Below are 25083 nucleotides of genomic sequence, written 5' to 3'. Positions count from 1 at the left end.
GTCAGTGAGGATCAAATACTTGTTAGTGGACAGTGCGTGCACTGGAAGCAGTAACACTTTAACCAGATTGTACTGTGCTAGAGTCAGAACGCAATGGAAATGGCCTTCTCCATTCCCAAAAAGGGAAAAGCACAGAAATAAACCGTTTTCTGAACTGGCTTGAGGTCCCGTTGTTGTTTGTTCCCGATTCTGGAAATGTAAACAAGGAGATTCCCGAACTCCAGCTGCCATCGAATGGGGAAACGAAAGCGAGTGATTTACTCGACCTTCCTCAGCTTCAAGTGGCCCCACAGCGTCGGTGGAGAAATGGTTGGGGTGCGAGGCTCCCCGTTCTCATCGAACCGCAAACGCAGGGTGTTCCTGATCACCAGCTTTTCCACAATGAAAGAGGCACAGAACCACGGCACAGCATACTCCAGTGTCACCAACCCCATGAAGTCATAATCAAACTGGGAGTAGTCCCAGGGGCAGGCATTGAACTGACGCAGAATGAGCCCGGTCGAGAACTCCCAGACGTAGGTCCAGAGGGTGTAGATGATGCACCTCACCACGCTTGGACACCGGTCCTTCAGGTACAGGTACATCCGCTCCACCACCATAATGGAGGTGCCATAGATGAAAAGGGCCCAAACGCTGGTTACCCCAGGGAATTTCCAGTTGAAATTGACCACAAACTCCCAGGCGGCTGTGAACATCACCTCACAGAAGTAGCCGTGGATGGCATAAAGGTACCAGCGAGAGAGGGCACTGAGGGGCTCGACAGCCCCCATCATCCTCCTGCCATCCTGAAACTGCACAAAGACCTGAAGCAAAACAGATTAAAGTTACTCCAGCTGTGTCAGAAGGTCAGCCAACCCCCAGCCTAAAACCAAAAACAAGAAGTCATGATATGGAGGTGCCAGTGTTGGACTGGGGTGTTACAAAAGTTAAAAATCAGAAAATGCCAATTTATAGTCCAACAGGTTTATTTGGAAGCACTAGCTTTCGGAGCACTGCTCCTTTATCACCTGGTGAAGTTGCAGCACTCTGTAAGCTAGTCCTTCCAAATAAACCTGTCGGACTTTAACCTGGTGTTGAGTGATTTTAACTTAAAACCAAGGAGGCTCTTTCAAAAGTCAAACTCCACCCCCAGAGGCTCTGGCATCTTGAACCTCTAAACTCAATCCCCCATTCCAAAAGCAAAGGAGCCCTAACCCTAAAACACCACACCTGAAACCAGAGGGGCCCATAGAAGCAATCCCAAACTCCAAAACCAGAGGGGCCCAGACCTCAAGCCATTCCCCCTTCTGAAATCCAGAGGAGCCTGTGTTTCCAAACTAACATCACCCATAGATCACATCCATAAATCAAAGAAACTGACACTGTACCCCAAAACTAGAAGGGGCCCACACCCCACCAGTGGCCAGGCCAGCATTCTGTGCCCCAAACATTGAGGATCTCCCATACCAAAACCAGAGGGGCTGGCTCTCCTGAATCACCTGTAACTGAGAAGTCTCAGAATTCAAATTTAGTGAATAAGTTAGATATTCACAAAGCCAAAACATTTAGATGAAAAGTCTGCAGCATATGCGTGTCCAGTTGATCATTCTCAATTGTTTCAGTTCCCTGAATTCTCTCTATCCCATCCCTTACTGTCAGCTGCTCAGGGCCTCTGTGTAATTCCTGCACTTCAGTGAGATTGTCAGTGACTTAGTCAGTGGGCATGGCTGTTTGTCACGATTGCCCCATCCCCGGCTGAGGATGAGGACAGTACATGAACCAGCCTACAGCGATAGGTCACTGGCTTTCTGGGCAGGACCTGTGGTCCTCACATCACCTGACAGGAGCCAGCTGGGAGAAGAACTCAATATCCCACCTCAAAATAATGAGAGGGACAAGGACAAAATGGAAGGCAAATTGAAGGGGGCGAGCTTTTGCCTTAGACGTTATATTACACTTTATTCAGTCTGATGCTGGTATCACTTACCTATACAAGGCTTGGGAGAGGGGGGTGAATCTCATTCTGAACAATGTCAGATCCCTGAGCCCTTTCCCGTTGGTGCTATTAACTCCAGTGATTGCCTTTATTAGCTCCATCAGGCCTAACCCCTGCCCCCCTTGGCCATGTTCCCATTATACCGCTGAACTCCCAGCCATTCTTGTTCCTGCTTAAGTTAGCTCATATTGTTGACAACTCCAGTTCAACTTGAATTCTGTTGTCATTGTTAATCGCCTCAAACAAATCCACCCTCGGCCTGTCTGACTTTGCAACTGCTGCCCCCACTCCAACCTTGCTCTCATCTCCAAAGTCCACGCCCCTCGCACAGTACTGCACAAACCAAAGCCAGAAACGGCTTTGTACGTACCCACTATTCACTCACAGCTTGAGAATTATAAGCAACGTCGAGTGTGGGGCGCTGGAAAAGCACAGCAAGTCAGGCAGCATCAGAGGAGAATCAACCTTTCGGGCATGAGCCCTTCATCAGGAATGAAGGGCTTGTGCCCAATTCTCCTGCTCCTCAGATACTGCCTGACCAGCTGTGCTTTTGCAGCACCACACTCTCAACTCTGATCTCCAGCCCTCACTTTTTCCTAATTATAAGCAATGGCCTAACATTGTGAGTGCATAAGGATCTGTCTATCATTTCCCCCACCTATTTCTCATTTATAAACTGCACCTCAGTAACATCATCCCAAATCACATCTTACCATATGGGTGTAAATGCCACTCAGCTCCACCTCACTATAATCTCAGACCCTTGATTCTCTCTAGTAATGGATAAGCAGAAATTGCATCAGCTACATAGGCAGCACAGTGGTAAGCATTGCTGCCTCACAGCTCCAGGGACCAGAGTTCGATTCCCACCTCAGGCAACTGTGTGGAGTTTGTACATACTCCCCGTGTCTGCGTGAGTTTGCTTCGGTTTCTTCCCACAGTCCAAAGATGTACAGGTCAGATGAGTTGGCCGTGCTAAATTGTTCATAGTGTTAGGTGGATTAGTCAGGGGTAAATGTTGGGGAATGGGTCTGGGTGGGTTGCTCTTTGGAGGGTTGGTATGGACTTGTTGGGCTGAAGGGCCTGTTTCCACACTGTAGGGAATCTAATCTAAATACAGGGAGGATGGAAAGCATTGCCTTTGGTCACTGCCACTGTCTAAAGCTGGGCAAGACTGGCATCCTATCTGATCCCGTGACAAGCTTCCACCCACACATTTCCTCCCTCTCAGAACTTCTTTATTTGTCTCCAATGCTGCTGAAATGTTCAAGTCGTGTGTTTGTGATCTCCAAATTCAACCTTTCTGAAACATTATGGGTTACCCTGCAAGCTGAACATCTGCAAATCCGTTTTGCTATCACCGCCTGTGCTTTCTCACCCTGCACTGGCATCTGATCCAGCAACACCACAATGTTCGAGTTCTCATTATTGTTCTCATCACCCTCTAATCTCCCAATGTCTGTAATCCCCTCTGGTTTGACCACATTCCTGCGTAGCCCAAACCCAGGCCTCTTCCACATAAATACATACTTCAGTTCTGTCTTCACAAAGGAAGTGTCGAAAGTGTGGTGCTGGAAAATCACAGCAGGTCAGACAGCATCCGAGGAGCAGGAAAATCGGCATTTCGTGCAAAGGCTCTTCAGCAGGCTTATGTCTGAAACGTCGATTTTCCTGCTCCTCTGATGCTGCCTGACCTGCTGTGCTTTTCCAGCACCACTCTCTCCACTCTAATCTCCAGTATCTACAGTCCTCACTTTCGCCTTCACAAAGGAAGACACAAACCATATCCTAAAAAGATCGGGTAACTCATGTTCTAAAGGGAAGGGTGAATTAAAAGAAATCATTATTAGTAGGGAAATGGTATTGGAGAAATTAATGGGATTAAAGACCTTATAACCTTCATCCCAAAGTACTTCAGAAAGCGGCCCTAGAAATAGCTGATGCACTAATGGTCATCTTCCAAAGTTCTATAGATTCTTGAACAGTTCCTATGAACTGGACAGTAGCTATGAAATTCCAATATTTAAGAAGGGAGGCAGAGTGAAAACAGCAAATTATAGACCAGTTAGATTGACATTGGTAGTGGGGAAAATGCTCATGTCCATTTTAAAAGATGTAATAGCAGACTGTTTGGAAAGGCAAGTCCGGCTTGATAAATCTGTTGGAACTTTTTGAGGATGTAACTAATTGAGTAGATAATGGGAACCAGTAGGTGAGGTTTACTTGGACGTTCAGAAGGCTTTCAATAGGTCCTACATAAAGAATAGCATGTAAAATGAAAGTGTACTGAGTTGGATTGAGAATTGTTTGGCAGACAGGAAATAAACTGTTAGAATAAACCAGTCTTTCTCTAAGTGGCAGGTAGTGACTAGCAGGGTACCACAGACAGCAATGCTTGGACCCCAGCTATTCACAATATACATTCAGGATTTAGACTAGTAAAGTACATGTCACATTTTCAAATCTGCAAATGATACAAAGCTTTATGGGAGAATTGGTATGAGGAGAATACAGAGAAGTTTCAGTGAAATTTGCACAAGAAAGTGGGCAAAATACATGGCAGATGAAGTAAAAGGCAGACAAAGATGAAGTTATCCACTTTGGTAGCAAAACCAGGCAGGTAGACTATTATGTGAATGGGGACAGATTGGGACAGTGGGAGGTGCCACAAGACCTCTGTGTCATTATTATACCTATCACTGAAAGTGAGAATGCAGCTGCAGCAGGTGCTGAAGAGGCACCTTCATAGCGAGAGGATTTGAGGACAGGAGCAGGGATGTTTTGCTGCAACTATAGAGGGCATTTGTAAGAGTGCACCATAAGTACTGTGTGCAGTTTTGGTCTCCTTATCAGAGGAAGGATGCTTTGGCTATTGAGGAAATGCAAAGGAGGTTTGCCGGACTGACTCCTGGGATGTCTGCAGGAGAGACTGGATCCGTTAGCACTATATTCACTGGAATTCAGAAGAATGAAAGGGATCACACAGAAATCTATAAAATTTAAACAGGATTAGACAGGGTACATCCAGGAAGATGTTCCTGATGACTGTGAAGTCAAGATCAGGGTTCAGAATAAGGGTCAGCCTTTTAGGACAGAGATGAGGAGAAATTTCTTCACCCAGAGCATGGGGAGTTTGTGGAATGCTCTGCCACAAAAAACTGCCGAGGCCAAATCATTGAAGATTTTCAAGAACGATGTAGATATATTTCTTAAGCCTAAAGGGATCAAAGCATATGGGAAAAAGCGGGAGCATCGTACTGTGTTGGATGATCAGCCATGATCATACTGAAAGGTGGAGCAGGCTCAAAGGGCCCAATGGCCTCCTTCTGATCCTATCTTCTATGTTTCCATGTGTATGCATTCCAGAGTACTCCATCAATGCCAGCAGTGCTTTCAGCTGCCTGCGTCCTCAGTAGAGCAATTCCTTCTCTAGATGTCTCCATCTCTCTCTCTCTCTCATTCCCTCCATTTTAATAATTTAATCAGGCTTTGACCACCAGTCCTGTAGCTTGACAGGACATTCTGTTTGAGAGCGCTCCTGGAAGGTATTTTATTAGTTCGAAGGTGTATTTTAATTGGAAGGTCTGACTATGATGCTGTCAGTACCCAGGGTACGTCGAGAATGCTGTATTATCTCTTGCTATTAGTGGGACAAGGGGTCTTGTGGAAAAAACTGAGTCACACCAAAGTCTCTCAGCGTTCAATTCCCATTCCAGTACTGGACGGCCAAGGAATGTGTGTTCATATTGGTTGATTATTTAAATGTACATAATTATGGGGGAAAGGAGGTTGGCAGTAGACAGTGGTGCTCATTTGAAGAGTGCACATACAATGGGCCAAATGGCTTTGTTCTGTGTCATAACACTTCTGAGATAGTGCAAGCAAACACTTTCAGTATCAATCAGCCAATGAGGATAGGAACATCAGGGCTTCTCCCATCACGTTCCATCGCTCCAGATTATAGCATGGATGGAAAGATCTATATGGCCACAACATGAACTCAACTTTAAAAAATGAGGAACGTTTGAGGACTTTAAGTCCATACTCAATGGAGTTTAGAATGATGAGGGGGGATCAAATTGAAACTTACAGAATACTGTATGGCCTGGACAGAGTGGATGTTGGGAAGATGGTTCCATTGGTGGGAGAGACTAGGACCCAAGAGCACAGCCTTCGAGTAAAGGGAAGATCTTTTAGAATGGACGTAAGGAGAAACTTCTTCAGCTAAAGAGTGGTGAATCTATGGAAGTCATTGCTACAAAAGGCTGTGGAGGCCAGGTCATGGAGTATACTTAAGATTTAGATAAGTAAGTTCTTGAATATCAAGGCGATCAGGAGTTATGGGGAAAAAGCATGAGAAAAGGTCAGAGAAACTTATCAGCCTCAAGGGGCCAAATGGCCTAATCTCTGCTCTTATGTTTAATTGGTCTTATGATCTAACTCACTTCGTGTGGGGCACAGTGTGTGGATAAGCATGGTGCCAACAGCATGGGGTTCCATTTCCATTCAGGTTTGTGGATTCCAGACCTGCCACCTTGCCCCATCATGATGGAGGTCATGGGTCAGACCTGTCTTTCGCAGGGTATTCAAGATAAGAGGGGCATGCTTGCAGATTGTCAGGTGTTTGTCAACTGAAGACCTAAGGTCTAAGGTAACGGTGCACAGTTTCTGTGTCCTGTTTTGGCCTCCTTACTTGAGAAAGGATGTACTGGCACTGGCGCAGGTGCAGAGGAGGTTCACTAGGTTGATTCTGGAGTTGAGAGGATTGGCGTATGAGAAATTTAGAAGAATATGGCAGGGATGTTAGAGAAACATATAAGAAACATTACGCAGGGAATAAATAAGGTAGAAGCAGGGAGGTTGTTTCCACTGGTGGGTGAAACAAGAACTAGGGGGCATAGCCTCAAAATAAGATTTAGGACTGAGTTAAGGAGGAACTTCTTCACCCAAAGGGTTGTGAATCAGTGGAATTCTGTGTCCAGTGAAGTAGGTAAGGCTACCTCATTGAATGTTTTAAGGCAATGATAGATAGATTTTAGAACAGTAAAGGAATTAAGATTTATAGTGAGCAGGCGGGTAAGTGGCACCACGTCCACGAACAGATCAGCCATGATTTTATTGAATGGCGGACAGACTCAAGGGACCAGATGGTCTACTCCTGCTCCTATTTCTTATATAACCTGTACAACATAATTATTTATCTCCTTTATTTATACTCTGAAATGTGACAATCATGATATTGAAGGAGTTTTCATATAGAACATAGAAAAATACAGCGCAGTACAGGCCCTTTAGCCCTCGATGTTGCGCCGATCCAAGCCCACCTAACCTACACTAGCCCACTATCCTCCGTATGCCTATCCAATGCCCGTTTAAATGCCCATAAAGAGGGAGAGTCCACCACTGCTACTGGCTGGGCATTCCATGAACTCACGACTCGCTGAGTAAAGAATCTACCCCTAACATCTGTCCTATACCTACCACCCCTTAATTTAAAGCTATGCCCCCTCGTAATAACTGACTCCAAAGGTTCTCATGGCCAACCCTATCTAAACCCCTAATCATCTTGTACACCTCTATCAAGTCACCCCAAACCTTCTTTTCTCCAATGAAAACAGCCCCAAGTGCCTCAACCTTTCCACATACAATCTTCCTACCATACCAGGCAACATCCTGGTAAACCTCCTCTGCACCCGTTCCAGTGCCTCTACATCCTTCCTATAGTATGGCGACCAAAACTGCACATAATACTCCAGATGCGGCCGCACCAGAGTCTTATACAACTGCAACATGACCTCAGGACTCCGGAACTAAATTCCTCTACCAATAAAAGCCAGTACGCCATATGCCTTCTTCACCGCACTATTTACCTGGGTGGCAATTTTCAGAGATCTGTGTACATGGACACCAAGATCCCTCTGCTCATCCACACTACCAAGTATCCGACCATTAGCCCAGTACCCCATCTTTTTGTTACTCATACCAAAGTGAATCACCTCACACTTACCCACATTGAACTCCATTTGCCACCTTTCTGCCCAGCTCTGCAGCTTATCTATATCCCGCTGTAACCTGACACATCCTTCCTCACTGTCAACAACTCCACCGACTTTCGTGTCATCCGCAAACTTGCTCACCCAACCTTCTAGCCCCTCCTCCAGGTCATTTATAAAAATGACAAACAGCAATGGTCCCAAAACAGATCCTTGCAGAACATCGCTAGTAACTGCACTCCAAGATGAACCTTTACCATCAACTACTACCCTCGGTCTTCTTCCAGCCAGCCAATTCCTAATCCAAACCTCCAATTCACCCTCAATGCCATACCTCCGTATTTTTTGCAGTAGCCTACCATGGGGAACTTTATCAAACGCCTTATTAAAATCCATATTCACCACATCTACCGCTTTACCCTCGTCCACCTCCTTAGTCACCTTCTCAAAGAATTCAATAAGGTTTGTGAGGCACGATCTGCCCTTCACAAAACCATGCTGACTATCCTTGATCACATTATTCCTATCCAGATGTTCATAAAGCCTATCCCTTACAATTCTCTCTAAGACTTTGCCCACAACAGAAGTGAGGCTCACCGGCCTATAGTTACTAGGGTTATCCCTACTCCCCTTCTTGAACAAGGGAACCACATTTGCTATCCTCCAGTCTTCTGGCACTATTCCTGTAGACAACGAGGACATAAAACTCAAGGCCAATGACTCTGCAATCTCCTCCCTTGCTTCCCAGAGAATCCTAGGATAAATGCCATCAGGCCCAGGGGACTTATCTATTTTCACCCTTTCCAGAATTTCCAACACCTCTTCCCTACATACCTCAAAGCCGTCCATTCTAATTAATTGTGACTCAGTATTCACATCGGCAACAATGTCCTGTTTCTGAGTGAATACTGACGAAAAGTATTCAATCAGTGTCTCCCCAATCTCTTCAGCCTCCACACGCAACTTCCCACTACTATCCTTGACTGGACCTATTCCTAACCTAGTCATTCTTTTATTCCTGACATACCTATAGAAAGCCTTTGGGTTTTCCCTAATCCTACCAACTAAGGACTTTTCATGTCCCGTCCTTGCTGCTCTTAGCTCTCTCTTCAGATCCTTCCTGGCTACCTTATAACTCTCAATAGCCCCACTTGAACCTTCACACCACATCTTTACATAGGCCGCCCTCTTCCCTTTAACAAGGGATTCCAATTCCTTATTAAACCATGGCTCCCTCACACGACCCTTTCCTCCCTGCTGAAGCAGAGTCCATGCAAGTCAGCAGTGAAGGTAACCTTCAGTTGATACAGTAAACATTTACAGGCTAAGGGGAGAATAGCATCAGGTGCCCAAGTTGGATTTAATCCTTACTTTAAAATCAGTCTTATTTTTCCTTTATTTTTCTAAACTAAATCTTTGGCGAGTTTTGAGAAGATATGTAGCTCAGGTTCAGGTTCTGGTTGTAGGGTTGCACGCTGAGCTGGAAGGTTCATTTTTGCCACCATACTAGGTAACATCTTCAGTGAGCCTCCAGATGAAGCACTGCTGGTGTTTCCTACTTTCTATGTTTGGGTTTCCTTGGGTTGGTGATGTAATTTCCTGTGGTGGCATCACTTCCTGTGGTGATGTCATTTCCTGTTCTTTTTTCTTAGGGAGTAGCAATTGGGATCCAAGTCAGTGTGTTTGTTGATAGAGTTCCGGTTGGAATGCCATGCTTCTAGGAATTCTCTTGCATGCCTCTGTTTGGCTTGTCCTAGGATGGATGTGTTGGCCCAGTCGAAGTGGTGTCCTTCCTTCCTTATGTAAGGATACAAGTGAGAGAGGGTCATGTCGTTTTGTGGCTAGTTGATGTTCATATAAACTGGTAGCTAGTTTTCTGCCTGTTTGTCCAATGCAGTATTTGTTACAGTTCTTGCATGGTATTTTGTAAATGACATTAGTTTTGCTTGTTGTCTGTATATGGTCTTTCAAGTTCATTAGCTGCTGTTTTAGTGTGTTGGTGGGTTTGTGGGTTACCATGATGCCAAGGAGTCTGAGTAGTCTGGCAGTCATTTCAAAGATGTCTTTGATGTAGGGAGAGTGGATTCTGGCTAGGGTTTCTGGATGCATTTGGTCTGCTTGTTTGGGTTTGTTGCTGAGAAATTGGTGGACTGTGTTCATTGGGTACCCATTCTTTTTGAATACACTATGTTCTGCTCTGCGTAGTTCCTCTGTGCTGCAGTGTGTGGTGGCTCATTGGAATAATGTTCGAATGCAGCTTCGTTTGTGGATGTTGGAGTGATTGCTTCTGTAGTTCAGTACAGTGTTGTTTTCCTGCAGACGCTGGTTTGAAGTTCCCCGTTAGCTGTTCACTCTACTGTGACATCTAGGAATAGCAGTTTGTTGTTGCTTTCCACCTCTTTAGTGAATTTTATGCTAGTAAGGATATTATTGATGGTCTTGAAGGTTTCCTCTAATTTGCTTCGTTTAGTTATCACAAAAGTGTCATCCACGTAGCGGACCCAAAGTTTGGGTTGGATGGTTGGCAGAGCTGTTTGTTTGAGTCTCTGCATTACTGTCGCCGCTGATGCCAACACTCACCAACAAGTGGCGATAGACCCGACTCCACAACCGAATCACAGCCCTACTCAAAGAACTTCAGAAATCTGGAGAAATAAATAAGACCAACGCCCAATAAATGAAACCAGATGGATCCAACTCACCATGTTTCTACTGATTACCCAAAATTCACAAATCAGGAGCCCCCCCTCAGACGCATAGTCTCACTACCTGGAACACCAATTTACAGATTAGCCAAACAGCTACACCAAAGACTAAAACACTTAGTAGAAGACTCACGCCACGCCTTCCACTCCACCCAAGAATTCCTGAAGACAAAAAACATCAAGCTAGAAGAGGATGAAATAATGGTCGCCTTTGACATAACAACCCATCAACATCAACCTAGTCAAGGAAACACTGACTACACTGTTAGAAAACCCAAAGACACATGAACCAAACACCACCAACTTCATCAGCAATGGCATTATCATCAAGCTAGTCGACCTATGTCTTACCACCCACTTCACTTTCAACAACAAAACCAAACAGAGACATGCACGAGAATTCCTAGAAGCATGGCATTCCAACCACAACTATACCAACAAACACACTGACATGGATCCTATTTACCACCCCTGAGAAAAAGAACAGGAAATGACATCACCATAGGAAATGACACCACCACAAGAAATGACATCACCAACCCAAGGAAACCCAAACATATAAATAGAAAGCAGGAAACACCAGCAGTGCTTCATCCAGAGGCTCACTGAAGAGGTTACCTAGTATGGTGACAAAACGTCTGAAAATGAACCTTCCAGCTCAGCGAGTAAACCTACATCCAAACTAAATTATTAATATCCGAAAAGCAAACTTATGACAGTTTAGGAAGCAGAAGTGGAGTCATCCTTTCTGTGCTGGATAGGCTTATAGGGAGGTGATTTGATGCCACCAGCAAGTAAAAGGCAGCTTTACAATGAGATTTACATAGGCAGTAAATGTAAATTTAGACAATGCATACAGAGTAAGATTTTCCAATGCCATACACAGAAAAGATATTTACAGGGAAATTTTAAAATCAGATTTTTTTTTAAAATTACCTTTTTCCTTTTGCGATCAAGATTCAACTCCATTGTGTCCACTGACTGACAAGGTGTTCGTTAACTGGGGAGGGGGATACAAGACACAGAGGCTTAGACCATTCATCTACAGGAACTGGGTCAAAACAAAGGTAGTAAAACAGACTTGAAATTGTAGATAGCCTTTCATAACTTTACAACTTTGCAAAGAACTTTAAAGTCAAAAAGTGACAGGAATTACATCACACTAATGATGGAATTCCTTGTAGGTGACTGGAGGTTCACCCACCAGGAAGAGTTCTCAGTCACCAATGTTCAGGAAGGCCCATTGAACAGGCAGCAGTGGTGTGCTTTTCATCAAGTTAATATAAAGAACTGCAGAGCCGGAAAGCAGAGAGTTCTTCTGAAGAAGGATCACTGCATCCAAAATCTTAACGCTGCTTTCTCACGGCAGATGCTGCTGGACCTGCTGAGTTTCACCAGCAATTTCTGTTTTTTGTTGTAGTAAATGGACTTTTTCCAGGACCAAGGATGAGCACAGGCTTAGCTGTCGCAGACTTAATTGGGGTGGAAGCAGAAAGGTCGTAGAGTGCTGACCTGCCACCTCCACCAAATCGAAAGCCCTCTCTTCCTCCAAACACACCAGTACAGAGGGCAAAACTCCACCTAATGATCTTCCCCACACTATGACACACTCCCTAACTTTTCAGAAGTTAAATGCAAACTATAAGACAGAATACTTTTGATAAAATATAGAAACAAGTAGAATAATGTTTTCTAGTGCAATATGTTTATTCCTTAATGAACTGATAAGTTACACAACTATGTTCCTCTATTGCAGCATGAACACATAAAGGTTTAGCTGCCCCTGTAATCACATTTCAATTAATAAGACATTTCAGTACCTCCACCTTACCATTTTAACTTTATGTTTTTACAATTATGTAGCTCTTCTATGTGGTCTTTTTCACGCTTCACTGATGCTCTGTAACTACAAAGCTGAAAAAATATACTTTTGTATTAGGAGCTTCACATCAATCCATATCCAATAACCTACTCTGAAAACGCTGCTCAAAATTTAACAGTTATAACAATTTCCAACATCTGAGACAATTCACAACAGAGCCACAGACAAAATTAGTATCTTGACTGGGGCGCACTGAGGGAGCTTTGACTACAATATGGTCTCTTTAGCCAAAATCCAACCAACCACCTGTAAGATTCCACTCGAACTACACACCATCCCGACATGGAACTGTACTGCCACTCCTTCACTATAGCTGGTCGAAAACCGAGAATTCCCTCCCTAATACACTGTGCTGTACCTACACCACATGCACTGCAGCAGCTCAAGACGATTGGAAGGGCAACTTCAAATGAGAGATAGATGCTGGCCCAATCAGCAATGCTCACTCCTCAGGAAAGGCCCTCAACTCTTTCTATGTCACTGCACCAACTGACGCAACTCTCCCCCAGTGCTAAGGCTGTGAAAACGTCCACGGTTTCCCACAGACTCAAAACTGATGTACTATATAAAGAGTGTGACGTAGCTTTGATGGCAGTTTACTCAGGGATTCACCTCGTGGACTTCGGCAAGAACCTGATGCCCTTAATTGCAAGTTAACCGTCTATAAAGTGATTTAGCAAGGGATACCTGAAAGAATAATATACAGCCAGTGAACCCAGTTCATCTCCAGAGAACTGACAGAATTTGTTGAACGAAAAGGTACAATGTCACTACCACGTTCCCTGCGGGTGCATAGAAAGAAACATTTAAGGAAAGGAGTAGTTATGCCACTAGACCAGCAGCAGCATTAACGACGGGCACCAGCCAGCGAGACAACATCAGTAGCAAGTAGTCGCCCATTATCAACACCATTATCGACCAACATCATCAACAGGAGCAGTATCAGCAGCATGTGCTAACACACTGCAACGTCACCGGCGAGTGGCACAGAATTAACAACATTACACACAATTCTTACAAGAGTCAGAGCAACCACATCATCTGGGCAGCGTGCCAACTCACCAGAGAGAGCAATGACTGTTAAATCTACAAGATAGAGGCACAACATCCGACCACTTTAACAATACCATGAATAATGTTTTGGGAAAACAAGTGAGAAAACGGTCTTAAATTTAATGATTAAAAGTTGATTACTAACCTCCTTTTGTTGCACCTAAAATAAAGGAAAGTTAATGGTTGGAACAGCTAAATTGATAAAGTGGCATTATATTCTCATAAAATAAGAGAAATGTTGCATCGTTAGATTATTTGTAAAGAGGTAGGAACTAATGGCTCAGACAATGTCCATCCTGTTGCACTGCAGTCAGCTGTCGAGCAATAAATGGACAAGTTCACCAGCCACATGGAGAGTGCAGGAACTACACACAATGAAGGTCCAGACTTTGAAGTCTAAAACAGTGATTATTTCGAGCAGGGAATAGCTCCTTCACCACAATTATATGGTGCAGAATGCAGCCATCCTCCCTGTGTCACCTCTTCCGTATCCAATTCATCCCATTCCCTGCCCTTTCCGACAGCCATGCAAACTGCTTTCTTTCTGAATTTTCATCCACTATTCTTTTGATCATCACACTGCCCTCTCAGTCAGTAAATTCCAGATCACAACAATTCTGTCTTTGAACAAAAAGGTTTCCTCAGGTCATTTGTCAACAACTTTAAATCATCATCTTCTGGTAAGTGAACCATCTGTGCCTGGCCACAGTTTCTCCATAGTCACCTGAGCTTCTCCAGTCTTTCAATGAAGCTGAAGGCTCACCCAGGAGATCTGAGCCAGTACGTCTACTGTAACACCTTCAAATCACTCCAAACATTAAGTCATATTTTAGGAAGAATGAGATTGCACTAAAGAGGGTGCATTTAAGATTTAACAAAATACAAGAGCATGTCAGAGATAAGGAAGCCTGCAGTGAGTAACACACCTCCTGACCTTCCAAAATAGGTCCACCATCTCCAACATCCAAGTCAGGTAAGTGTGATGGAATACTCCCCACTTGCCTGGATGAGTCCAACTCCAAAGGTTCAACACCATTTGGGAAACAAAGCAACCCACCTGACTGGCACCACATCCATAAGCACTCACTCCCTCTGCTACTGATGTTCAGGTGCATCCTACAAGATGAAAACTCACCAGAACTCCTGAGGCAGCGCTTTCTAAACCCACAAACCCTACCATCTAGAAGGACAAGGGCATCAGATACATGGGAACAATCAACCCCTACAAATTCCCCTCCAAACCACTCACTATCCTGACTTGAAAATATATCACAATTTCTTCTGTGTCACTGGTCCAAGATCCTGGAATCCCCTCACTTAAAGCACTGTGGGTGTACCTGCACCATACGAAATGCAGTGGTTCAACAAGGCAGCTCACCACTACCTTATCAAGGACAACTCGGGATGGGCAATAAATGCTGGACCAGCCAGCGACATCCACATTCCATGAATGAATTTTTAAAAATCAAATTCAAATATCCCATATTCTGTACGAATGTCCTCATCAACTTGTCCTGCAAACTTCAAACATTGATGCAGGTACAACTTCAGGTCTTCATCTTCCTGCAGCCGCTTTAAAATTGCACATGTAGTTTATAAAAACTTTCGCTACTCTTTCTACCAAATGCATTGCTTCATTCCTGTCTGCATTAGGTTTCATCAGCCAATTTCTCAACCTGACTATGTCCTACATCACTAGTGCTGCGGTGGAGATGGTCGAATGCATCAAGTTCCGAGCAGTGATGATCATCAACAATCTGTCCTGGTCCGTTGACATTGAATCTATGGTCAAGAAAGCACAACAACACCTCAACTTCCTCAGGAGGCTAAGGAAATTCAGCATGTCCTTAAAGACTTTTATAACTGCACCATAGAAAGCATCTTAGTTGGATGCTTGGTATGGCAACTATTCTGCCCAGAACCTTAAGAAACTACAGAGTGTTGTGAACACAGCCGAGTCCATCACGCAACCAACTTTCCATCCATTAACTCATCTACACTTCTCACTGTCTTGGGAAAGTAGCCAACATAATCAAAGGCCCCTCGCACGCCGGTTATAATCCTTTTCAACCACTTCCATTGGGTAGAAGATACAAAAATTAAACACACATACGAACAGACTCAAGAACAGCTTCTTCCCTGCTGTTATTAGACTTCTGAGTGGACCTCTAAAATTTTAAGTTTAATGTTGATCTCACTCTTTGTACACCTTCTCTGCAGCCATGACATTGTATTCTTCGCTCTGTTCTATTACCCTGATGCACTTTGTATGATATGATCTGCCTGTCCTGCACACAAAACAAAACTTTTCACTGTACCTAAGTACATATGACAATAATAAATCAAATCAAATCAAAAAATCCTCCAGTCATTATCCTCCTTACTGTTTACCGCACTGGGGGGGGGGGGTTTGATTAATGGGGGCTACAGGGGTCTCAGCTGCTTAGTGGACACCCAGTGAGACCCCTGCATTGCCTCTTTTAGACTATTTCCTTATTCCATCTGTCAAATCATGAGTCAGTCAGGAAATGAACAGGTCACTGGCCTGCCTGGTATGGTATCAGGGCCCCAGATACTGGAGGTGTCACTCATTGAAGCTTTGCTCAGTAGCTGCTGCTATAAGATTTATACCCACTGGAAGGTCAAGATCATGGAGGCGTCCAGGCCAGAGGGAAGTGGTGGGAGGCTGTTACAGGCTGGGGACACTAGGGAGGGTGTCTACCAGGGCTCCCCCTGCCTGAAGCTGGGTCCCTCAATCATGCACTAAGTGTCCCCTTCCCTCGACCCAGCAGACCACAAGGAAGTTGCAAAGATTTGCTCATTGCGAGCCCTGCACTGTGCAGGTCTAACCGCTGCAAGCACAAACTTAGTCATTTAAAAGACTCATTCAGTCGCCAAGTGGGAAGGCTGTCCAGGGACCTACCCATCACACACCTAATTGGGGCGTAGACAGGGAGGTGGAAAGCTTCCCAGTTTCCACCATAGTATCCAGGTAAATGCCTCCTCAACTCTGTACAATCCACAGTGGAAGAGGATAAAAAAAAATGGCCCTGCATTCAGGTTTGGTCCTCTGTGAACTTGCACACTTTCTTGCGATTCTTCAACCTATTCAATCTGTCCACCCACTGGCACTCACCAGGATGCCCTCCTTGCTTTCTCTTGCTCTGAACAGGAGCCCAACTGGATTCCACCCAACCCCAATCTCTGCTGCTGTCTCACATTTCACACACTTTAAACAACTTCACTTTTTAAACTCCATTCACTTCCTCCAGGTCGCTGGTGTTGCTATGGGAATGCGCACGTGTTTGAACTATGTCCCAGTTCCAAACCTCCTGAGGGCCTCTGTCTGACCACTTCCTCAATATTGTCGGTACTGCTTCTGAATCTCACTGTCACTGGGACATCTACTTCATTAATAATGGCTACTAAACTGGTAGGAACTCTACTGACACAGAGGTCCCTCCCTAAGGAGCTCTCCTTCTCCTGACCTTCCCAAAAACACGCACTAACAGCTGCTTGTAGCTATTTAGCCATTGGTCTGCACAACCACATGGAAATCCAATCTGGAAGTCTTCCTAATATCACCCGGCCTTCATCTTAACCTGCTCATCTCCGATAGTTCCATCTCCGTCATGAACTCCTCTCTCGATCTCTGACTTATGTTTCTGCCACCCGCCTCTTGTACAGACCCTTCATCCTTAATACCAGTATTATACACCCAATCCATCAGCTTTACTCAAAGCTTGCTTTTGTTTAAAAAAAGAACTGCAGATGCTGGAAATCATAAACCAAATCAGAAATTGCTGGAAAATGTCAGTAGGTTTGCCTCTGGTTAATCCTTTCATGGGATGTGGTGCCATCTCTGCCCATCCCTAATTGCCTTTGAACTGTGTAACGTTCAGCCATTTCAGATGAGAAAGTGAGGACTGCAGATGCTGGAGATCAGAGTCGAGAGAGTGGTGCTGGAAAAGCACACCAGGCCAAGCACCATCCGAGGAGCAGGAAAATTGATGTTTCGGGTATAAGACCTTCATCAGGAATGGCCAATGCCCAAAACATCGATTTTTCTGCTCCTCAGATGCTGCCTGACCTGTTGTGCTTTTCTAGCACCACACTATCAACTCAGCCATTTCAGAGGGCAGTTAGGAGGGCAGTGGATCTGGTGTCACATGGAGACCAGACTCTGAAGGACATGAACAAACCAGATGGATTTTTCCAACAATCAATGATAGTTTCATGGTCACTGACACTACAGTTGGTTTTTAGTTCCTGATTTTGTTAATTGAATTTGAATTCCACTAGGTGCCATAGTGGGATTTGAACCCATGATGCCACAGCATTCATTAGCCTGTGGGCCTCTGGATCAGTGAAATTACTATTACACCACCGTCTACTAATTGACCACAGGCAGGTAGCGACCACTGATGATGGAGTGGGGTAGACATATGTGGTTAAACCACCCCCAGTAGGTTTCCTCCAGCTATTTCCATCAGTCCAACCCTAGTCAGGTCTGAACACAATTATTGAAAAGGCTAGCCATCCTCGACAAACTCCCTTGGGTCCAAACCACAGTGAACTGCACTGTATTCTGCATGAAGTTGCATTCACCCATCATGGACCAACATTGGATGCTGCCCTATCACATATAAAATTGTAACTATTTACTCTTAGCAAATTCTTTCCTGGCCTTGCCGCATTCCCACCTCTGCAATGTTCTCCAAATCTTACTTACAGCATCCTTTGGTTCTCAGACTCTGAATTGACTTTCTCTCTTTGTCTGACCAGGAGGTGGATCCTTTGGTGGCACTGATTTCACTCACCACCCATCTTCCCATCAGGTTTTGGTCATCTCTTATCAGTCTCTTCCTCTTTTATATCCACTTCTTCTCGAGAATCATAGATCCAACTCAGGAGGAGGTCATTTCGCCCACTGGGTCTGTGCCATCTCTCTGAATGAGCAATTCACCCATTTATACTCCCCCACCTTCTCCATATTACTCTGCATGTTTCCTTTTAATCATTCCCTTTTGATTTAGACCACAATCAATAGTCTCTCAGGCAGAGCACTCCAGATCCTAAGAACTTGCAGCGTGAAAATGTTTCTCCTAATGTCCTCATTCTTCTTTTGCAAATTACCTTCAATCTGTGCCCACTCATTCTTGATCCTTCTATCAATGGGAACAGTTTCACCATCTCTATTCTGTCCAGGCCCCTCATGATTTCGAACATCCCCATCAAATCTCCTGTCAACCTTTTTTTTAAAAAACGCAATGGAAACAGTCCCAGCCTCTCTGATCTCAATTCATAGAATACATACAGTGCAGAAAGTGGGCATTTGGTCCATTGAGTCCACACTGACCCTCTAGAGAGCATCCCATACAGACTCAGCTCCCCATCCTATCCCTGACCCTGCATTTCCCATGGCTAATCCACCTAGCCCGGCATATCCCTGAAAACTATGAACAATTTAGCATGACCAATCCACCTCACCTACACATCTTTGGACTGTGGGCAGAAACAGACACAGACGCAGGGAGAACATGCAATCTCCACGCAGACAGTCAACTAGGTCCAATCTCAACACCTGGAACTGAATCCAGGTCCCTGGTGTTGTGAGGCAGTAGTACAAACCACTGTGCCATCATGCTGCCTCTAATCTATCCACCTTTCTTTTATCTACTTATGTAATTGAAGTTCTTCATCCCTGGAACCATTCCTGTAAAATCTTTTCTGCAACTTTGCCAATGCCTTCACATCTAAATCCATAACAATATTCCATTTGATACAAATTTACCATTAACTCATTATATCCTCACTAATATAGCCCAGTATGCTTTCTGAATCATTCTCTTAATATGTCTTACCACCTTCAGCAGCTCAAAGATCAGAGATGTCTTTCTTAGGCCCCTGCTTTACTGCAAAGACTAACACATAGTTACTGTTAAACAAGTCTTCATTTCCTTATTTTCATCAACAATATCACTGTTATCTGCTTTCAACAGACTCACATTTACTTAACCACATGCTAATTTGCATATCCATTTATGGTACTTTACAGACAACGAGCTTATTTCAGAGAACATACTTTTTCTCAACTCCACTGGTCTCCATTTAAATAATTCCTTCTGGTGTTCGACCACATGGTCATTTCCCCTTCTGAATTCTCTTCTCTGGTTGCATTTTAGTTCATTCAAAATATTTTTGAATCCATTTACCATTGCTATATTTATGTCTTAGCAATTATTCTTCTAAACCTTATTACAATGTGATTGCTATTACCGCAATGTTCCTCGATGCTGATTTCTCTTTTCAAATTCACTAGTGGGACCATCTCTCAACATCCCACATCAATCTGTTGATGAGGGCAAGGTGCATCCACAAGCTAACCTGTTCATAGGATCCCTGCAGTGTGGTAGCAGGCCATTTGGCCCTTCTCCAACCCTCTGAAGAGGAGCCCACCCCGGCACACCCCCCACCCATCCTATCCCTGTGACCCTGCATTTCCCAGGGCTAACCCACCAGCCTGCACATCCCTGGACACTGTGGGCAATTTAGCATGGCCAATCCACCCTAACCTGCACATCTTTGGACTGTGGAGGAAACCAGAGCACCCGGAGGAAATCCACGCAGACATGTGAGGGGGAAACGTGGAAGCTGCACACAGTCACCCAAGGGTGGAATCGAATGCCGGTCCCCAGTGCTACAAGATAGGAGTGCTAACCACTAAGTCACCACACCACCCCCCTATAGGGATGCCTCTCAATTTAACCTTATTGGGTACCTCTCAACCGAACCTGACGGGAGGGGACTGGCGGGGGGGGGGGGGGGTCACCTCTCAACCTAACCTGCTGATGGGGGGGCACCTGTCAACCAAACCTGCTCGCAGGGTCAGGTGGAGTTGGGGGGGGGGGGGGGGGGGGAGGAGGCACCTCTAAAGCTAACCTGCTGATTGGGCGCAGGGGGTCACCGCTCAACCTAACCTGTTGATGGGGTCAGGGGGTCACCGCTCAACCTAACCTGTTGATGGGGTCAAGGGGGCACCTCTCAACCTAACCTGTTGAGGGGGGCAGTGGGTCATCGCTCAACCTGACCTGTTGATGGGGTTAGGGGGTCATCGCTCAACCTGACCTGTTGAGGGGGGCAGTGGGTCATCGCTCAACCTGACCTGTTGAGGGGGGCAGTGGGTCATCGCTCAACCTAACCTGTTGATGGGGTTAGGGGGTCATCGCTCAACCTGACCTGTTGAGGGGGGCAGTGGGTCATCGCTCAACCTAACCTGTTGATGGGGTTAGGGGGTCACCGCTCAACCTAACCTGTTGATGGGGTCAGGGGGTCACCTCTCAACCGGATTCTAATCTAATCTAATCTAATTTACTGATGGGGTGGGAGTGGGGGGGTGCACCTCTCATCCTAACCTTCTGGATGGGGAGGGGGGGGGAGGGGGCAGGGGGCATGTCTCAACCTAACCTGCTTGTTGGGTGGTGGAGGGGGGGGTTGGGCAGGCCAGCCCCCTTTCTCCATTGGTTCCCCTCCCTGTCAATCACTCCTACCTGGCCCGCCTCCAGCGATGCTCTCAACCGAGGGGAGAGCGGCGGCGGGGACGCGCCCGCGCCAAGTAGATCGGGAGCGAGCGGCGCGGCCGGTGTGTGACGGCCCGTGTCCGCCGAGCGCTTCCCGGACCCTCCGCCGCCGCCCGCCCGCTCCTCCCTCCCTCAGACCGGCGGAAAGGAACGTAAACACAACGTGAAGGCGTCAGCCCCGTGGCCCCGCCCCCGGGCACGAGGACCGCCCCGCGCAGCCGCACCGAAACCCGGCTGTGTGGGCGGGGCCATGTGACGGTGATTGACAGATGACCTGAGTCTTGTGCAAAGGGAGAGATCAGGGCTGGAGCAGCTGGTGCACAGGGAGAGATCAGGGCTGGAGCAGCTGGTGCACAGGGAGAGGTCAGAGCTGGAGCAACTGGTGCACAGGGAGAGGTCAGAGCTGGAGCAACTGGTGCACAGGGAGAGGTCAGGGCTGGAGCAGCTGGTGCACAGCGAGAGGTCAGGGCTGGAGTAGCTGGTGCACAGGGAGAGGTCAGAGCTGGAGCAACTGGTGCACAGGGAGAGGTCAGGGCTGGAGCAGCTGGTGCACAGCGAGAGGTCAGGGCTGGAGTAGCTGGTGCACAGGGAGAGGTCAGAGTTGGAGAAGCTGCTGCACAGGGAGAGGTCAGAGTTGGAGCAGCTGGTGCACAGGGAGAGGTCAGGGCTGCACAGCTAGAGGTGAGATCTGCACAGGGAGAGATCAGAGTTACGCTCTTGAACTATTAAACATATTCACAGGCACATAAGAGTCTGTGCTAACCTTAAAGTACTAGATTACAAGGAGCAGCCGTTTCCAATAGCATGCTATGCTTCAAGTGATCTGAGGGAAGGTGGAGTCTGTGATCTTTGTACCCTCAAGTCACATGCTTACGATACAGTGATGATATACTTCTTAAAGACATATTGATACATTTTCCGTGAGATATACAATTAGAGATGCCCACATCTCTCAAATTAAGTTTTAAAAGGATATCCTGTGCAGGCTAAGACTATGCCACTCTTGGTCTTTCTATGCCATGGTTGGACAGAAAGTTGAGAGCTTAATCTCTTCAGCTCTTTTCCAAGGTGATTCACCACAACTGTCCCCTCCCTTTATATTCAGTTTGGCTCTAATTATAGAGTCATAGAGATGTACAGCATGGAAACAGACCCTTCGGTCCAACCCATCCATGTAAACCAGATATCCCAACCCAATCTAGTCCCACCTGCCAGCACCCAGCCCATATCCCTCCAAACCCTTCCTATTCATATACCCATCCAAATGCCTCTTAAATGTTGCAATTGTACCAGCCTCCACCACATCCTCTGGCAGCTCATTCCATACACATACCACCCTCTGCGTGAAAATGTTGCCCCTTAGGTCTCTTTTATATCTGTCCCTTCTCACCCTAAACCTGTGCCCTCTAGTTCTGGACTCCCCAACCCCAGGAAAAGACTTTGTCTATTTATCCTATCAATGCCTCTCATAATTTTGTAAACATCTATAAGGTCACCCCTCAGCCTCCGACGCTCCAGGGAAAACAGCCCCAGCCTGTTCAGCCTCTCCCTGTGGCTCAGATCCTCCAACCCTGGCAACATCCTTGTAAATCTTTTCTGAACCCTTTCAAGTTCGCAACATCTTTCTGATGGGAAGGAGACCAGAATTGCACGCAATATTCCAACAGTGGCCTAACCAATGTCCTGTACAGCTGCAACATGACCTCCCAACTCTTGTACTCAATACTCTGACCAATAAAGGAAAGCATACCTTCTTCACTATCCTATCTACCTGTGACTCGATTTTCAAGGAGCTATGAACCTGCACTCCAAAGTCTCCTTGTTCAGCAACACTCCCTAGGACCTTACCATTAAGTGTATAAGTCTTGCTAAGATTTGCTTTCCCAAAATGCAGCACCTCGCATTTATCCGAATTAAACTCCATCTGCCACTTCTCAGCCCATTGGCCCATCTGGTCCAGATCCTGTTGTAATCTGAGGTACCCTCTTCGCTGTCCACTACACCTCCAATTTTGGTGTCATCTGCAAACTTACTAACTGTACCTCTTATGCTCACATCCAAATCATTTATGTAAATGACAAAAAGTAAAGGGCCCAGCACCGATCCTTGTGGCACTCCACTGGTCACATTCCCCAAAACCTCAGTAACTTCACCCTGGCCTGGCTTTAGTTGTTGCCATCCTTGGTCAAATGCTGTCTTAATGTCAAGGAGAGTCACTCTCACTTCATCTTTTGGGTTCAGCTTTTTGGACCAAGGTCGTATTGAGGTTTGAAACGCAGACCTCCTGGGAAAAACCAGAGCATTAGTGAACAGGTTAATGCATTGTAGGTGCAGCTTGGTAGCACTGTTCATGGTGCTGTTGATGGTCAAGCGTAGACTCATGGGGCTGGGTTGGTTTGTCCTGCTCCTTGTAAACAGGATAAACCTAAGCAACTTTCCATTTTGTCAGAAGAAACTGGTGTAGTAGATGCAATGGAACACTTTGACTAAGGACGTCGCTTGTTCTTTAGTTCTGTCACCATAAGCATCCAGTGGTGCTTATGGTGCTTTGTAGTAACCAGTGTCTTCAGTCTAGTTACATGGAAGCAATCCAACTGACTGTGGATAGATATGGGATACGGGTAAGGGTAGGTCTCTATAGATGAGGTAAAGAACCAAACAATACAGGGAGATTATTCGGCCCCCCCTCAGCCATTCTGTACCTTCTCCTCAAACAAGCAATTTCCACTCCCTTGCTTTTCCCCCACAATCCCCACAGATGTTCCTTTGTAAGCTCAATTCTCTTTTGAAGTTCACTGTTAAAACTGTTCCATCATTTTCCCTTCAGGCCAGACCTTCCAGACTTAGGCATCTCACCACAGAAAATATTCTTATCACCACTCATCTCTTTTTCTTTTCCCATTTGATTTAAATCTGTAATGTTGGGTCACTTCCTGGGGAGTGTCCCACCTTGATTACTTGATCAAAGCCTCAGTCAATTTTTAATACCACTTCTAAATTTCTTCTTGACTTTCTTTGTCAATCCTCTTTGGCATCTTGCATACCTCAATTCGATCTCCTCTCATCCTTCTAAACTCTAGCATGTATCGGCCTAAATTGTTGAATCTCTCCTCATCAGGCAAGCTAAGAAACAATCCCACCCATTCCAATCTCACTTCCATGTTCCTGGCATCAATCTGGTGAATCACTTTCAAAGGGTTTGAAGACTCTCCCACAGTGTGGTGTCCCAGAAAGGATGAAGGGTCCAGGTGAGGACTGTCAGTATAAAGTTTACCACAACTTTCTTGTTTATAGTGCTCTATTAACAAAGAAAAGGGCTCTTTTTTTTTTTTTTAACAACCTAATCTTCAACTCACCATCCTCTGACCAAACTTCCATGTCAGGAAGATTGGAAACTTCTGCCTATGATCTCTGGTATTTATATCCTCAGTCACATCCTAGCCGGACCACATGATTCTCCACACACTCGCGTATAGGAGCAAGGATCGAACCATAGGGTCACAGAGACCAACAGGACAAAAAAAGGCCCACCAAGTCTGCACCAAACCAAAGTAACCACCTAATTATTCTAATCCCAATTTCCACCACTTGGCCTATCGCCTTGTATGTTTTGGCATCGCAAGTATACATCTAAATGCTTCTTAAATGGTGAGGTTTCTGGGGGGATCCAAGATGGTGGCAATCTAGAAAGATCGTGTTGCAGGGCTCTGCGACGCATCGTAAGCGGGGCAAAGTCCTAAACCGCCCTACCCAGACCACCACAATATCCTGGGACTCTGAAAAGGTCATGGAGTCCCAGGAAATTGTGAGAGAGCAACTTACCTTAGTTTTCACTAACCAGGGATGCTGAAGAAGGGACGAGGTGCAACCAAGGCCGGGCCCACGGCCCAGCCTG

The 25083-nt window shown here is 45.6% G+C and overlaps 2 protein-coding genes across 5 annotated transcripts in view; both read right to left on the bottom strand.

Annotated features, from left to right (window-relative positions):
* Positions 1–21258, bottom strand: part of LOC140454472 (spectrin beta chain, non-erythrocytic 1-like) — a 274811-nt gene extending 253553 nt beyond the window's left edge. Inside the window, exon 1 of the mRNA XM_072549239.1 lies at positions 21159–21258. The gene's annotated coding sequence lies outside the window, so the exon portion shown is untranslated. The remainder of the gene's footprint in view (positions 1–21158) is intronic.
* On the bottom strand, positions 258–21318 carry LOC140454475 (transmembrane protein 229B-like). 4 transcript variants are annotated; one of them, XM_072549243.1, is made up of 4 exons: positions 21159–21265; positions 13243–13337; positions 11610–11673; positions 258–803 (listed from the first exon to the last, which is right to left on the bottom strand). In XM_072549243.1, exons 3-4 carry the CDS (start codon positions 11640–11642, stop codon positions 258–260), a joined length of 579 nt encoding a protein of 192 aa, XP_072405344.1. In that variant the 5' UTR covers positions 11643–11673; positions 13243–13337; positions 21159–21265. The 4 variants fall into 4 exon arrangements, with proteins under 4 accessions (XP_072405344.1, XP_072405343.1, XP_072405345.1 ...); XM_072549242.1 differs by lacking the exon at positions 13243–13337 and having other exon boundaries at positions 21159–21318; XM_072549244.1 differs by lacking the exons at positions 13243–13337; positions 21159–21265 and adding an exon at positions 19888–20430.
* Between the last annotated feature and the right edge of the window lie 3765 nt (positions 21319–25083).

Source organism: Chiloscyllium punctatum, chromosome 29, assembly GCF_047496795.1.
Source record: "Chiloscyllium punctatum isolate Juve2018m chromosome 29, sChiPun1.3, whole genome shotgun sequence".
In the NCBI taxonomy this organism is placed as follows: Eukaryota; Metazoa; Chordata; class Chondrichthyes; order Orectolobiformes; family Hemiscylliidae; genus Chiloscyllium; species Chiloscyllium punctatum.
Note: the sequence above shows the minus strand (reverse complement) of the source record. Positions and strands in the feature narration are given on the sequence as shown.